Source organism: Molossus molossus, unplaced genomic scaffold (genome assembly GCF_014108415.1).
Source record: "Molossus molossus isolate mMolMol1 unplaced genomic scaffold, mMolMol1.p scaffold_m16_p_3, whole genome shotgun sequence".
NCBI classification, from domain to species: Eukaryota; Metazoa; Chordata; class Mammalia; order Chiroptera; family Molossidae; genus Molossus; species Molossus molossus.
The window spans coordinates 82,926,871-82,944,437 of record NW_023425366.1 but is presented as its reverse complement, the minus strand read 5'-3'; the positions used below and the strand labels follow the sequence as shown (position 1 = coordinate 82,944,437).

General features: G+C 37.9%; 1 protein-coding gene across 4 annotated transcripts in view; it reads left to right on the top strand.

The window, feature by feature from the left end:
• Nucleotides 1-17,567, top strand: part of TRIM36 (tripartite motif containing 36) — a 49,515-nt gene that overhangs the window by 23,792 nt on the left and 8,156 nt on the right. For all 4 annotated transcript variants that reach the window (XM_036279545.1, XM_036279542.1, XM_036279543.1 and 1 more), the window contains 4 exons: nt 163-309; nt 5,959-6,054; nt 15,637-15,890; nt 16,122-16,246. In XM_036279545.1, coding sequence (XP_036135438.1) covers nt 163-309; nt 5,959-6,054; nt 15,637-15,890; nt 16,122-16,246 — 622 coding nt within the window. The remainder of the gene's footprint in view (nt 1-162; nt 310-5,958; nt 6,055-15,636; nt 15,891-16,121; nt 16,247-17,567) is intronic.

Sequence of the window (17,567 nt, the reverse complement as noted above, 5' to 3'; positions counted from 1 at the left end):
ATTTTCATATGCTGTACCAAATGCTTTTATTTCTTTTTATACTTTTATTCATTTAAATGGCTTTATTTAGTGATTTTCTAAAGTAGATCTTTTTATTTTGGGACTTTGAGTGCCCGCAAGCTATGATGACCCTTAATCATACTTTTATTCTTTACTCAATAGATTTTAATGTGCCCAGAACATGAAACAGAGAGAATAAACATGTACTGTGAATTATGTAGGAGGCCAGTTTGTCATCTCTGTAAGCTGGGTGGTAATCATTCCAATCACCGTGTAACCACTATGAGCAGTGCCTACAAAACATTAAAGGTAGGACTTCTTTTTGGTACTAAATTTTAATTCTTTATAACTTTATTTTACTTTATGCCTTTAACTTTTACTTTATAAAATCATGCTTGTTATGTGGTCTGTTTTACTGAAATGAGTTAACAGTGTGTAAATTGTTAATTAATGGTCTACTAATGTTAGGTTGTTAGGATTTCTGACAGGTAGTTCTTTGCCATACTGATGTGCCAGTTCTGAACTCTGAGGAAAAAGACACTTCATTATTATCCCCAAGTGAGCCCAATGCCTGTGACATTGTGTGTATGGGAATGTCACACTTTGAAGGACAGTAGCTATTTTAAAACACTTGATTCTTGTTGCTTGCTTATAGAATTATTATAAACTTTTTTTGTTTGTTTATTCTGGTGGGACTCTCACTAGCTATAACTGAGTTATTTCCTGTCTTTTAACCTTATACTATTTTTTTGTTTCGTTCTTTTTTATTTTTAACAGTATTTAAAAAGGAATTAATCCATGCATGAATCTACCACCCATTTAAATTTTTGTTTCTATCTTTAACAATATATCTATGCATTTTTGACCTGTATCGAATTTTTATTTATATATACTGGATTTTTTGTTTCTATTTTTTTAATCCTCACCTGAGGGTATGTTTTTATTGATTTTTTTAGAGAGAGAAGATGGCGGGGAGAGAAAAAGCGAAACATTGATGTGGGAGAGAAACATGGATCAGTTGCCTCTCGTACATGCCCTAACCAGGGGTCAAACCCATAATCTAGATATATGCCCTGACTGAGAATTGAACCCACAACCTTTTTTGGTGTATGCGACGTGCTCCAGCCAACTGAGCCACACCAGCAAGTGCCATCTATACAGTTTTATACTTTGCATTTTATATGTCTGTTGTGCTCAGTTTCCTTCTATATTGAGGATGTGGATTACAGGTATAATTGTTTTATTGTCATCTGCTGCTTCTGTCATTATATTTCTTTGTGATTTGTATTCCTCACTCCTTTGCATGCCTGGCAGTTTTTGGTTGGTTGCCAGGTACTGTTAATTTTTTTACCTAGTTGGGCACTGGATATTTTTGTATTCTATAGATGTTTTTGAGTTTTCTTCCAGTATGTGATTAAGTCATTTGGAAACAGTTGTTCCTCCTGAGCCTTGCTTTTAAACTTTCTTACGTGGGACAGAAGCAACATTTAGTTCTAGGGCTAATTTTAACTGGACTGTTGATGTAAAAAAAAACTTTCTTTCCTCTCCTCAATGCCGTATGAATTTAGTCTGGCGTGTAGGGGATAGACGCTGTTCCCCGTCTTGTGTGAGCTCCTGGAATTGTTCCCTCTGGGCCTGTTGGGTGGTTCTTTCCCTGGCCCTGGCAGTTCTCTCCCACATGTGAACTGAGCCATATTCTCCTAGACAAGGGGAACCCTTGTACATCTCTGGAGTTCCCTCTCTACCTACCTTTTCTTAGGAATTACACTTTACAAACTCGGGCCTTCCAGGACTCTCAGCTTCATCTTTTCAACTCTTCAGAAATCCTGGCCCGTTTGAGTCCTTTGCACCAGGCCTTGGGAACCTTCTCCCGGCAGTAAGCTGGGGGCAGCCATAGGCTCATCTTGTTTACCATCCCTCAGAGTTCTTTCTTTCTTGATGTCCAGTGTCTTGAGAGCTCCTTCATGTTTTCTGATGGATTTTTTAATATTTTTCAAATGGGAGAGAAAATCCAGTCGTCATTACTCAGTTCTGCCCTCCGGTGGTAGTATCACTGTTTATTAATTACATTTAACTTTGACACAATTTTTGTTCATTGCTTATTGGTTTGATGTTATACAAGTTGTTCAGAAATTTTATTCTTAACCTGGAGTTAAATCTTACACTTAAGATATTCTTTACATCTGTTGTTATTTCTGTCATATATATTTTAGACTTTTGTTGTTGTTAATTCTTACCTGAGGATATTTTCTCCCTTGATTTTTAGAAGGGATGGGGGAAGAGGACTTGGGGGGGGGGAGAGAGAAAAACATCGATGTGAGAGAGACACTTTGATTGGTTGCCTCTGGCAGGACCCCAGCTGGCGCTGGGGATCGAACCTGCAACCCAGGTACATGCCTTTGACCAGAAATGGAACCCGAGACCCTTTGGTCCGCTGGCCGATGCTCTAACTGCTGAGCAAAACCGGCCAGGGCTTGACCTGGCTTCTGATACAGGTAAACCATGTTGTAGTGTGTGGCCTCTCGGAATTATAACCAAGTTGTTTTGTGGATGGTGCCCTTGCAATTCTGGGAAGTACTATTACTTTTGGGTGAACTGGCCTAAATAGTTAATAACTGAGAGGAATGAGTCCTGCTTCTGGCAGTCTGTTAGATGACACCTGTATTTTTTTTTCTGCCATATAATCATATCTCCTATTAATCTCCAGACAGACAGAAATATGCACATGTACACACTCAAAATAGAGTGGCTCCATCTTATTTATAGCTTGCCTTTGTTTGTTGACTTGCTCTTCCAGAATAGGGACTGATATGGAGTCCTACCCCCTTCCCTCTGTTGGGAACCCCGCTTACCCTTTCCTCTGACCACCTTGCACTGCTAAGGCTTTGGAATTTGTTTACCCTGAAAAAGGGGCTGCACTTGAATATTCACCGTCTTTCCTCATCCTGGCCACCCCTAAAGACCAGGCCTCTCCAACTTTGTGTGTGTTAGTGTTTCTAGGATTTTTCAACTTCTCACATGGCTGTGCAGTTTCTCATTAAGGAGAGTTGGTTAGTAGCTCATCTTCAGTTTTCCACTCTACAATTATAGTTATAGTAATTAGTAATTACATTCTATTGAGGAATATTTCCTAAGGAATTATTCTTAGTTTTATTTTTCTTTATTTCTATAAATTTCTAGAAGGGAGTTAAGAATCTTGTTATGGCCCAGCCGGTATGGCTCAGTTGGTTGAGCATCGTCTTATGCACCAAGAGGTTGCCAGTTCAGTTCCTGGTCGGGGCACATGCCCGGGTTGTGGGCTTGATCCCCAGTGGAGGGTTGCAGGAAGCAGCTGATTAATCTCTAATCAAATGTTTGTATCTCTCCCTTTCTCCTTCTTTCTCTCTCTAAAATCAACAACAACAACAACAACAAAAAGAAGGTTGTTATGTATGTACTGTTATTTCTTCTAGAAGTATTGGGTTTATGATTTTAGACAAATGATTAGAAAGTGGGACCTAAGAAAGTACAAAATGTAAACATCCCTAGAAATAGTCCCCATTGAATGAGAAAGTAATATAGCTTCTGTATTTTAGGGTATGTGAAATTTGTTGTGAATAGTAGTATTTGCTGAAATAATTTGGCACTTGACTAAAATGTAACATTATATACCTTAACAGTTTATTCTGAACATTTCAGATATGTATAGCAAAGCTGATATCATCTTTGAAATTATATAACCCATGAGAGTAAAGGACAATACTGGTTATGTATTATTCTCCTAGCCTGCTCACATAAAAGGGTTTCAGGGAATCCATTGAATGAGTTTCTCTCTCTCTCTTCTCCTTTGTTTTATTAACTCTAGTGTTTCTTTGGGTACCTTTGATCGAGGACCTGATTAAAAGAGGGAGGCAGTGGTTCTCAAACTTTGGTGGGTATTAGAATCACCTGGAATACTTGATAAAACTACAGAAGTCAAGTCCTCTCCCACCTCAAGGAGCTTGGTCCCCTGTATTCTGTTTTCGCTGTCAGGAGATAGATACACACCAGCATTTGAGAACCACTGCTCTATGGGAGAGCTTTTGAGCAATTTTTGGGTCCTTGAGCAGTCAGCCTCTGGTCAGTTCCTAGAGAACTGGGGCCCTAATATAGCTAAAGGATCTAACACTGCTTCTCCCATAAATAAACTTCATGAAGGTAGGAGCATGGCTTTTGTTTTTCTTCTTCTTCATGTTTTACTTTCTCCTCAGTGCCTGGTGCTTATACTTTTTGGAGACCTATGAATAAATGATCACTGCTTCTTGGTTAAAACTGATCTAGTCTTAACAGACTGCCTGGGTCTGAGGGACAGAAGACTGGAGCTGTCCCAGATAAAGGCTATAATTGGCCAGAGACTGTCTAAGTGTTACAGCTCACTGGGAGTGACCCCTGGTGCTTTTAGACCTTACACCATATTTCTGAATTCCCATCTATTTTTCTGTAGCCTATCTTGTATTTCTAATTTAAGGTGTTTTAAAAGCAAGCCCTACTTCCATTTAAATGGCCAAATTCTTCTTGCTACTGTAGCTATAAAGAACGCCACCATCTGCACCCCCCACTCTGGTCCTAGCATGGACCTGACAGGGACATATTGGAGGAACTGCCATCTTGCAGCTTGGCACCAAGGAAGTACCTCTCAGCCTGTGGAATGGTGGTTCGTGTGCTGTGCAGGGAGGAGGTTCTCCCTCAGCTACTGACGACACAGTTTGTACTCAGTGAGCTTTGGTTTCTTCATCTGTAAAATGCTGGATTAAGACACACAAGATTTTCTGTCTATATCCTTTACATCCTACAGTTTCTTTCTTGATCTATTCTTACCTTTGGTCCTCAGAAATCTTGTTTCTTTGCCTGATGGAGGTTCTTCCTCTGTCTCTCCAGTGAGCCAATTAAGAAAACTCAGTGTCTGATTGCTGGGTGTTCCAAAGAATTAAAGACGACTCCTATCAGACCTGTCACTTGGATTTCTGCACATGTTTTCTTACCCTATTGCATGGTCTAAGTAAAAACAAATAGGAAGATGACATAGGTTGGAGGCTAACTTCTTAAATTCCTAACAGTTGGATCTCTGTCCCTTTTCTTTTCTAACCCCCGCTTTTCATTCAGGTCTTCAGCACTGACTTGGAAATGCTCAGAGCCTGTAAATGCTATAGCTTGGGAGGCGTTTTCTGGATGTTCTGATTCTTATTTAGATTGAATACATTGGTCTGTTATAACTCTGTACCATGGTGCTTCAGGGTTTTTTATGTTTAGTTTTTTAATACACTTAAGGAATGTTATGTTTTTCTTTCAGGGTTGGACTGGGGGATTGTACCAAAACCTATGATGTTATCTCTATGATAAACTACTAATTTCAAAATGGCTACTTTATAAACAAGTTATTCAGTAAGCTCTGGAAGCTTAATGAGTTCTACTTTTTATAAATCTATATTTGCATTATTGTGTATTATATAATTGTTTAATGAATATCTACACTGAGATGGGCTTTGAAGATTATTTTGGAACAGTCTTTGTTCCTATTTGTGTTGCGGGTGCGGATGGGGTGTGTGTATGAGAGTGAATTATAAAGTCTGATGGAAGGCCATACTATTTGAATTGCTACTTTTCCCTTTACTTAGGAGTCTTAGGAGGAAGAGTTCTGGGGGTGATATGAGCTATCAAAAATGTACTGCTTGTGTATTTAGGATCTTTGATTTGAGCATTAATTACTACCTTGTTCTTTATCTCAACCTGCTTTAATCTCTTATATATCATATCCTTGGACCTGTGTGCTCAAGTCCAGAAGGTATTTACCCTGGGTTAATAACTAATTGTCAGAGTTGGTTTTACAGTCTTTCCATCATAGGCTAAAGAAGAGAAGTACTGTATATTTAAAAAAAATTCTGCAAGGCCTGTGTTAAACTTCTACTTCTGCTTATTTGTGTTACTAATATGTTCCAACAGGAAAAGCTTTCAAAGGATATTGATTACCTTATTGGCAAGGAGAGCCAAGTGAAGAGTCAGATTTCTGAACTAAACTTGCTAATGAAGGAAACAGAGGTAAGTAATAACCTGGCTTGCATATTGATCTATATAACTATTTTTTCATTTATAAAAATTTGAGGGTAGTATATGAAGTGAGAGTACAAAGTAGTGTTAGATTTCACTTCTGCTTTTCTGGGACTAGGAAAACAAAGGTAAAATATAAATTACAATGCTGTGTGATCAGTGCTGTGATAGAGGTGAGTGATTAAATAACATTGGAGCACAGAGGAAAGTGACTCTTTATGTGACAGTTAAGGTCTCAAAAGTAGTAACGTGAGGGAAATATGATAGCTTTTGTAATTATCTATAGTTTACAAAATTAACAGATCACATTTGAAAAATGTACTATATATGGATAGAACTAGGTTTATTTAAAATTCCAGATATTCCTGCATATATACCTGGCACATATTCACCAAAAGAATTGTATTAGCATGTTCATAGCTGCATTATTTATAATATCCACAAAGCGGAAACTATCCAAATGTTTTTCAATAGTGGAATATAAATAGCAGTAAGAATGAGTATCTACAACTTTGTGCAACAATTTAGGTAAATTTTGCAATACTATTGAAAGATGCCAGATATAAAGGGCATACTTCGTGATTCTGTTCACAAAAAGTACCAAGAAAAGGTGAAAGTGATGATACTGTTAGAACTCAGGATAGGAGTTGTTGAAGACAAGGAGGATTAATGTCTGGGGAAGTTATAAGGGTGGCTTCTGGGATACTGGTAATGGTTTTTTATTTAATCTGGATGCTGGTAATATGGGCGTGTTTGCAAAGATTCATTGACCCTTTATACATATGTGCATTTTTCTGCTTGTGTATTATATTTCAATAAAAATTTAGAAAAATTTAAAGCATTTAGAAAATATAGTAAAAGAGGAAAAGATTGAGTTATTTTAAAATTTCAAATATTCATTTAATGCCTGTTTCTTTTTTCTCTTTGAAATAAATTGAAGAACCATTCATTACTCCTATGATTACTTTGAAAGTTATAGTTAAATATAAAAGTATCTTGACTAGTATGACACTGTTAACTTCCTGAAAAATTTTTTTCAAAGATGGGTTAAAATTGAGAAATTATGTGAATTAGCACTATATTACCAGTATTGCTTTTTAAAAAAAATATTCTTTTTCTGATATTCACTAATTCCATTCACTACCCTAAATTAGTTGTTTTTCCATGTAAGTTAAAAGTGAAATAAAAAAAAATTTTATTTATTTTTTATTTTTTTGTTATAGATGTTTCTCCTTTTCCCCCTATTGACACCCTCCTCCCAACCCCCCCCCCCCCAGCATTGTCATCTATGCCCATTGTTACGCATACATGCATATAAGTTCTGTGGTTTATCTCTTCCCTCCCCCACTCATGTCCCCCTCTTCTGAGGTTTGTCAGTCTGTGCCCTACTTCTATGTTTCTGGGTCTATTTTGTTCATTATATTCCACAAATAAGTGAGATCATGTGATATTTGTATTTCTCTGATTGACTTGTTTCACTTAGGATAATACTCTCCAGGTCCCTCCATGTCATATCAAAGGATAAGAGATCTTACTTTCTTATATCTGCATAGTATTCCATTGTGTATACGTACCACAACTTTTTTATCCACTTATCAATTGATGGACGCTTGGGCTGTTTCCAGATCTTAGCTATTGTAAATAGTGCCGCTATGAACATCAGGGTGCATATATTCTTTCTAATTGGTGTTTCAGGTTTCTTAGGGTAAATTCCTAGAAGTGGGATCACTGGGTCAAATGGCAATTCATTTTTTAACATTTTGAGGTAACGTCATATTGCTTTTCATAGTGGATCCATCAGTCTGCATTCCCACCAGCAGTGTACTAGAGTCCCCTTTTCTCCACAGCCTGGCCAGCACTTGTTTGATGATTTGTTGATGGCGGCCATTCTGACAGGTGTGAGGTGATACCTCATTGTTGTTTTAATTTGCATCTCTGTGATGATTAGTGATATTGAACTAATTTCTTCCTCTGTCTCTTGGCCATATGTATGTCCTGTTTGGAGAGGTGTCTTTTTAGGTCCTCTGCCCACTTTTTAATTGGATTCTTTGTCTTCCTTTTGTTGAGTCATATGAGTCTCTATATATTTGGAAATTAACCCCTTATCTGATGTATCATTGGCAGTTATGCTCTCCCATATAGTGGGTTCCCTTACCATTTTGATTGCTGTGCAGAAGTTTTTTAGTTTGATGCAGTCCCATGTGTTCATTTTTCCCTTTGTTTCTCTTGCCTTAGACATTGTATCAGTGAAAATTTTGCTGCGTGTGATGTCTGAAATTATGTTGCCTACATTTTCTTCTAGGATTTTTATGGATTCACAAGTCACATTTAAGTCTTTTATCCATTTTGAGTTTATTCTTGTGTATGGTATAAGTTGATGGTCTAGTTTCATTTTTTTGCATGTAGCTGTCCAATATTCCCAACACCATTTATTGAAGAGGGTATTTTTATGCTCTTGCCACCTTTGTCAAATATTAATTGAGCATAATGACTTGGGTTAGTTTCTGGGTTCTCTGTTCTGTTCCATTGATCTATATGCCTGTTCTTGTGCCAGTACCAGGCTGTTTTGATTACAATGGCTTTGTAGTATAACATGATATCCAGTATTGTGATTCCTCCTACTTTGTTCTTCTTTTTCAAGATTGCTGTGGCTACTTGTGGTCTTTTTTAGATCCATGTAAACGTTTAAAGTATTTGTTCTAGTTCTGTGAAATATGTCGTTGATATTTTGATAGGGTTTTCATTGAATCTATAAATTGCTTTGAGCACTATGGACATTTTAATTATGTTAATTCTTCCAATCTATGAACAAGGTATATGCTTCCACTTTTTTATATCTTCCTCTATTTCTTCTTTCAGTGACCTGTAGTTTTCTGTGAATAGGTCCTTTACAAAGTCTTTGGTTAAATTTATTCCTAGGTATCTTAATTTTTTTGCCGCAGTGGTAAATGGGATTGTTTTTTTAATTTTTCTTTCTGTGATTTTGTTGTTGGTGTATAAAAATGCCATCAATTTCTTGATGTTAATTTTGTATCTTGCTTCTTTGCCAGATGCATTTATTAAAACTAGTAGATTTTTGACTGAGTCTTTAGGGTGTTTTATGTACAATATCATATCATCTGCAAATAATGACAGTTTCACTTCTTCATTTCCAATTTGGATCCCTTTTATTTTTTCTTTATATCTAATTTCTGTGGCTAAGACTTCCAGTACTATGTTAAATGACAGTGGTGAAAGTGGGCTTCCCTGTCTTGTTCCTGTTCTTAAGGGAAATGCTTTTAGTTTTTACCCATTGAATATGATGTTGGCTGTAGGTTTTTCATATATGGCCTTTATTATGTCAAGATATGATCCCTCTATTCCCACATTGCTGAGCGTTTTTATAAGAAATGGGTGCTGGATTTTGTCAAATGCTTTTTCAGCATCTATTGATATGATCATACGGTTTTTATCTTTCATTTTGTTTATGTGGTGTATCACATTTATTGATTTGTGAGTATTGTACCATCCTTGCAGGATGAATCCCACTTGGTCATGATGAATAATTTTTTGATGTAATGCTGGATCCGATTTTGTTAAGGATTTCGGCATCTATGTTCATCAGGGATATTGGCCTGTAGTTTTTTTTCTTTGTAATGTCTTTATCTGGTTTTGGAATTAGGATTATGCTGGCCTCCCAAAATGAGTTTGGAAGTCTTCCTTCTTCTTGAATTTTTTGAAATAGTTTGAGGAGAATGGGTGTTAGTTCTTTTTTGAATGTTCAGTAAAACTCCCCCGTGTGGCTGTCCGGGTCTGGGCTTTTGTTTGCTGGAAGTTTCTTGACTACATCTTCAATTTCCTTAGTTGTTATTGGTCTGTTCAAGTTTTCTGTCTCTCCTGATTGAGTTTTGGGAGACTGTGTTTCTAGAAATTTGTCCATTTCGCCTTGATTGTCCAATTTGCTGGCATATAATTGTTTGTGGTAGGTTTTAATGATCTTTTGTATTTCTTTGCTGTCAGTTGTTTCTTGTCCTCTTTCGATTCTGATTTTGTTTATTTGGGTCCTCCTTTTTGTTTCTTGATGAGTCTGGCTGAGGGTCCATCAATCTTGTTTATCTTTTCAAAGAAACTGCTCTTTGTTTCAGTGATCTTTTGAATTGTTTTTTTTTAGTTTCTGTGTTATTTCTGCTCTGACTTTTACTATTTCTTTCCTTCTATTTGCTCTGTTTTGTTTGTTTGTTTTGTTTACTTACTAGTTCTTTAAGTTGTAGGGTTAGAAAGTCAATTAGGAATTTTTCTTGTTTCTTGAGGTAGGCCTGTAGTGCTATGAACTTCCCTCTCAGGACTGCTTTTACTGCATCCCATAGATTTTGTATTGTGTGTTCATTTTCATTGGTTTCTAGGAAGTTTTTAATTTCTTCATTGATCTCTTCGGTAACCCATTTGTTGTTTAATAACATGCTATTTAGCCTCCATGTGTTTGAATGTTTTTGTTGTAATTTATTTCTAGTTTCATGCCATTGTGATCTGAGAAAAGGCTTGATATGATTTCAATCTTCTTGAATTTGCAGAGATTTAGTTTGTGTCCTAACATGTGGTCTGTCTTTGAGAATGTCCCCTGTGCACTTGAGAATAATGTATATTCTGCAGCTTTGGAGTGAAAGTCTGTAAATATCAATTAAATCCCACTGATCTACTTGGTTATTTAAGAACTCTGTTTCCTAGTTAATTTTTTGTCTAGAAGATCCATCCAGTGGTTTCAGTGGGGTGTTAAAGTCACCCACTAAGATTGTGTTGCTATCGATCTCTCCCTTGAAGTCCTCCAGAAGTTTTTTAATATATTTTGGTGCTCCTGTATTTGGTGTATATCAAGGTTATATCCTCTTGTTGGATTGATCCATTTAATATTATGTAGTGACCTTCTTTTTCTCTTATGGCCCTTGTTTTTAAGTCTATTATCAGATATGAGTATTGCTACACCAGCTTTTTTTAAATTTCCATTTGCCTGGAAAAAAATTTTTTATTTCTTCACTTTTATTCTGCATGAGTCTTTTGTTGTGAGATGGGTCTCTTGTAGACAGCATATATATGGTTCCTGTCTTCTTATGCAATAAGGCATTATGTCTTTTTTTTTTTTTTTTTTAATCCTCATCTGAGGACATTTTTCCATTTTTTGTACAGACAGACTGGGAGGGAGAGAGAGGAAGAGAGAGAGAGGGAAACATCGATGTGAAAGGGACACATCGAGTGGCTGCCACCCGCACGACCAACCAGGGCCGGGGACAAACTGCAACCGAGGTACATGCCCTTAGCGGGAACCGAACCCAGGTCTCTCCGGACCGCAGGCGGACGCTCCAACCGCTGAGCCAAACCGGCCAGGGCGCATTATGTCTTTTGATTGAAGCATTTAAGCCATTTACATTTAAAGTTATTATTGATAGATACTTATTAGTTGCCATTTTTATTTTATGCCTGTGCTCTCTCTCTCTTTATTTCTTCTTCTTTTTTTTTATTTTTATTTTTTTTTAATCCTCACCCGAGGACATTTTCCCATTTTTTGTACAGATAGAGTGGGAGGGAGAGAGAGGAAGAGAGAGAGAGAGAGAGAGAGAGAGAGAGAAACATCGATGTGAAAGGGACACATCGAGTGGCTGCCACCCGCACGACCAACCAGGGCCGGGGACAAACTGCAACCGAAGTACGTGCCCCTAGCGGGAACTGAACCCGGGTCTCTCCAGACCACAGGCCGACGCTCTAACCGCTGAGCCAAACCGGCCAGGGCTATTTCTTCTTCTTATAGTAGTCCCTTTAGCATTTCTTGCAGTGCTGGTTTGGTGATGATAAATTCCCCCAGCTTTCTTTTTGTCTGTGAAGTTATTTATTTCACCTTCAATTTTGAATGATAGCCTTGCTGGATGGAGTAGTCTTGGATTCAGTCCCTTGACTTTCATTACTTTTGTATACTTCATGCCACTCCCTTCTGGCCTGCAATGTTTCTATTGAGAAATCAGCTGACAGTTTAATGGGAGCTCCAATTTTCTGTCTCTCTTTTGCCTCCTTTAAGATTCTTTCTTTGTCTTTAATGTTTGCCATTTTAATTATGATGTGTTTATCTGTGGGTGTTTTGGGGTTCATCTTGCTTGGGACTCTGTGTTTCCTGGACTAGTGTGACTTTTTCCTTCACCAAATTAGGGAAGTTTTCTGTCATTATTTCTTCAAACAGGTTCTCTATTCCTTTCTGTGATTCTTCTCTTTCTGGTACCCCTATGATGTGAATATGGTTACATTTTGTATTGTTCCAAAACTCCCTTAAACTCTCCTCCTGCTTTTTAATTTTTTTCCCCATTTGCTACTCTATTTGTTTTTTTTTTTTTACCTTGTCTTCTAACTCGCTGATTCAGTCTTCAGCTTCTTCTAATCTACTATTGAATCCTTCTAAGGTATTTTTCATATCAGGTATGTTCTTCTTTATTTCCTCTTGATTTTTATTCATAGCTTCTACCTCTTTTAAAACACTTTTTTTTTTCTTTATTAATTTTTAGAGAGAGAGGAAGGGAATGGGAGAGAGAGATAGAAACATTGATGAGAGAAAACATTGGTTGGCCGCCTCCTGCATGCTTCTCACTGGGGATTTGGCCCACAACGTGGGCCTGTGCCCTGAGTGGAAATTGAACTGGTGACCTCTTGGTGCATGGGTCCATGCTCAACCAGTGAGCCACACTGGCCAGGTCTACCTCTGTTTTTAAGCTGATGTAGTTTACACTGAGCTCTTCATAAATCTCATTAAGTTGCTTGTAGTTCTTAATAATTGTTTGAGCGCCCTTAGGATCATTGTTTTGAATTCTTTATCTGACAAATTGCTTTCTTCCGTTTTATGTAGTTCTTTTTCTTTCATTTGGGTGTTGTTTCTTTGTCTCACCATTTTAGCCATCTAGTAAGTTCTAGGCCTGGTGAGGGATTTTGGGATGCGTAGGCAGGTTGTGTTTATCAAATAAGGCTGCTGTACCTCCCAGACTGTTTTGGTGTGTGGCGCCTCTAGCCTGCTGTGGATCCTGGAGGATTGACAACTGGCGGCTGCTATTGGTTTGTCATGGTAGGCACTGCTGCAGCATATGGGTCCAGCCAGTGTGCTGCTGAGGTGCGTGTGTCCCACTGGTGTGCTGTTGGGGCACTTTGGTCTTGCCGGTTTACTGCTGGGGTGCGTGGATTATGCTGATGCCTTGCTGGGGTGCATGAGTCCTCCCGGTGTGCTTCTGGGGTGCATGGGTCCCACTGGCATTCTGCTGTTTAGAGTGGGGCTCCACTCCTGCCTAGTCACTGCTGCTGTGGGGGAAGATGCTGGGCTCCCAACTGGCCTTACTGCTGCTTGGGGTGGTTCTTGGCTCTGATCAGGTTGCTGCTGTAAAGGGATGGTGCTCGGCTCTGATCAGGCTGCTGCTGTGGGGGACGGTGCTTGACTCCTGGCCAGTTGTGGCTTCCATAGCAGGCACCTTGACAGTGCCGCTACCATGCGCTGGTCCGCAATGACACAGCGGGGTCCACTGGGCCGATGGTGCGAGGCACTCTGGTGGACTCAGGTCGCTTGGCCCTAGCTGCTACTGCTGCCTCCTCCCAGAGAAGACCAGGGATCTTCCAGAATGGTGTGCCTTCCAGTGGCGCAGGGAGAAGCGCCCTGACAAGCTGCTTACTGCAGTAGCCAGCTACTCCCTGTGCACAACACAGGAACCCTCTGCCCCACATTTCTGCACTGCTCAAGGTTGCTCGTCCACACTCATGTCCACTCACACTCTCACTCACACTCTCACACACTCACCCTCGCTCCAGTCCTGCCCACCGCCATCTTATAGACCCCGGAATTTTGTTTTTATATTTTTGTCTGATTGGTATTACCCCTAACCCATAACAAGTTATCCCATTTATTAGGTTGCTTTAGGGATCATGTCTTGGGTTATCTTAGGTTTGTTTTTCTCTGCTGGTTCTCAGTCATGCTGCTCTTCTGAAATAAGGGACACCCAATACACGCTCGGGAGTTTTTCAGTCACTACATTGAAAATCGAGGAACTCAGGCATCAGTTCTTCATGTGGTGTAGACACTGATTCCTTGGGATCTTAGAGAAATTATTTAGTTTATTTATTTATTTTTATCCTCACCTGAGGACATTTTTGCATTTATCTTCAGATAGAGCGGAGGGGGAGAGGGAGGAAGAGAGAGAGAGAGAAACATCAACTGGTTGCCACCCACACAACCCCAGTGAGGGCCAGGGACAAACTGCAACCTAGGTACGTGCCCCTATCGGGAACCGAACTCAGGTCTCTCTGGTCCATGGGCTGATGTTCTAACTGCTGAGCCAAACTAGCCAGGGCTATTTAGTTTATTTTTGTACCTTTGACCTAAGCAGCATTTGTAGTCTTATCAGTAAGAATTTTCTACAATAGAGAATTTATCTCTATTTTTTATTTTTACTCAGTGATAACTGTGATACCATCTTTTTATCTATAATAATATTTAGATGGGAAAAAAGCTCTTTCTTACATATATTGATATTTCTGAATTTAATGTCTTGATAGGTCATTGAAATACTACCCAAATGTCACCATCCTCTGTCTTCCCGCCTGATCCATTTTTAAATATTTGGTTGTTGGGGTTAGGAAACAGAAGGGAATCTGGAAACATTTTTCTCTCATTATAAATACTGGCCAGAAATCATTGGAAAATGCACAGTGCACTTCTATAATGTATTGTCAGCTTTTAAGAATGTTCTTGGAGCCTTTTTCTATTGGCTGCTGCTTAGGGTCTGTTATGATGAGTGCCCTGATGGCCTTATCTCTGATTTTATTAAAGTTAGAAATGTTTAATAAGCACTACAGTTAAGATCATTTCTTGACAAAGTAGGGGAATACTCGTGTTGTACAGTGAAAATGATGTTTATTAAGAGTATGTGACATTGCGGTGGGCATTTTATGTAAATAATCTTTTTCCATCTTCAAAAATACTCCAAACCTAAATGGTTTCTCTTATCTCCAGTTGTTAGAAGAGAAAAACTCAAGCATAAAGAATTTAAGTAATTTGCACAAAGTCACATAGGATTTATATAATTAAATTATATTATTTGAAGAGTTGCATTTTTATATCTTGGTAAAGGATGTCATTTTACTGAGTTTCATGGCTCTGCTTTACTTTTTTAAAAAACTGGAATAGGGTAGAAATAGTAAAAAAAAAAATCTTAATTAGAAATGGATGAAAAAGTCCAGAATTGTATTTTCATGTGTTTTTGGTTGAATCAGTTAATTTCTGCTTCAGTTTCCTGTGTATTCAAATTGAAGGTTATTTTCTTATTTAGTTAAATACCTCATTTATTGTTGGACTTTGGAGATTAAAAGTTTAAGGAAGGTACGATGCTATAAATTACAATGTATGTCTAAATAAAAGTTGTGAATCATTCCTTGCTGATCATTCCTTGATGTCAAATTTTAGAGTCAGACAGAATTTATTTTCTTTACAATATTTGGGTTTGTTTTGTTGAATTTTGGTTATTTTGTGAAAAGACATTGGGATTTAGCAGATGAGATAATGCTTTCCTTGTTTTATGATAGTGTAATGGAGAAAGGGCTAAAGAAGATGCTATTACACATTTTGAAAAGCTCTTTGACATTCTAGAAGAGAGAAAATCATCTGTTTTGAAAGCAATCGATGCTTCGAAGAAACTCAGATTAGACAAATTTCAGACTCAAATGGAAGAATATCAGGGACTTTTAGAGAATAATGGACTTGTGGGATATGCTCAAGAAGTGCTTAAGGAGACGGATCAGTCTTGCTTCGTACAGACAGCCAAACAACTCCACCTCAGGTATCTTACTTTTCACCTAGGATCTCCTTAGCAGTGTCATTCACTACTGCTGTTCATTCCACTTTAGCTCCAAGTGGTTCATTCATAATGCCGCTGTTATGTGAAGTGTCTTTTGCTTCATGCTTAACTTCAATGTTGAGTGAGGTTTTCCTTTGTTAATCATATTGCAGATACTAGTCTGATTTACCTTTTTTAACAAATCATTTTTATATAAATTATATCTGTCTGCAGAATACAGAAAGCTACAGAATCTTTGAAGAGCTTTAGACCTGCGGCCCAGACTTCTTTTGAAGACTATGTTGTTAATACATCTAAACAAACAGAACTTCTTGGAGAATTGTCCTTTTTCTCTAGTGGTAAGTTTTATTAATGGCAAAACCACATTCTTTTAGTCTGAATTTGAACTGTGTAGAAAAAGCACAAGTTCTCTTCAGTTGAACATTATGAAGCAGCATCTCAGTTGCCCAGAACCATGATAATTTAAATCATACTGTATCTGTGTTTTTGAAACCATGCTCGGCTGGTGTGGCTCAGTGGATTGAGTGTGTTATCCCATGGACTGAGAGGTCCATTCAATTTCCAGTCAGGGTACATGTCCGGGTTGTGCGCTCAATCCCCAATGGAGGGTGTGCAGAAGGCAACTGATAGATGTTTCTCTCTCACCTCAATGTTTCTATTTCTCTCTTCCTGTTTCTCAAAAAAAACCCCAAAAAACCAATAAATGCATATTTAAAAAAACGTGTTTTTACACACAAAGCTCTATTCTGTTGGTTTGTGTTTTTAAACATTGTGTAAATGGTATCAAATTAATTGTATATATTCTTTTTGTAAATTGCTTTTTTTAAAAATTAAGTTTAAGGTAGATATTTGTTAATACAGAAAGTTTTGGTTTAAAACTATATTTTAACTATTTATAGTATTTCATTATGTAAATCATTTCCCTACTGAGAGAAAATGGTTTCTATTTTTTCTTTTATTGTATAAAACAATGTTGTATTGAACATCTTCGTCAGTGGTGGTTGTGCACATGTGTGTGAGTTTCTCTAGGGTAGAAACCTAGATATCCTCAGGCTAAAATTGACTCTAAGATGATTGTTTATCTTGCTGTATTACTTTGCTAGGGCTGCTAAAATAATATATCTAGAGTGGGTGCCTTAAACAACTGAAATTTATTTTCTTACAATTATGGAGGCTGGAAGATCAAGGTGTTGGCAGGGTTGGTTTCTTCAGAGGCCTTTTTTTGTTGGGCTTGCAGATGGTCATCTTTCTGTGTCTCATGTGGTCTTCTGTCGATACATATCTGTTTCTAAATTTCTTATCAGAACACCAGTCATATTAGTCATATTGGATTACGGCCCACTCTAATGACCTTATTTTAACTTATCCTTTTTAAAGACCTATTTCCAATAAAGTCACATTCTGAGGTGCTGGGGATCAGAACTTCACATGAATTTTGGGGAGACTCAATTCAGCCAATAAGACTGCTTATGTTTGTGTTTCGCTGCTCCCCAGAAGGGCGTTCTACCTTTCCTCTTTATTTTCTCACCTTTGCATTCCCCTCAGATGTTTCGTCTAGTGATGGTGAACAATTACATGCCTTAGAAAGGTATACTTATAGTCTAATTATTATATAGGTATACATATATGGATTTGTACATTCAATCAAAGAAAATTTGT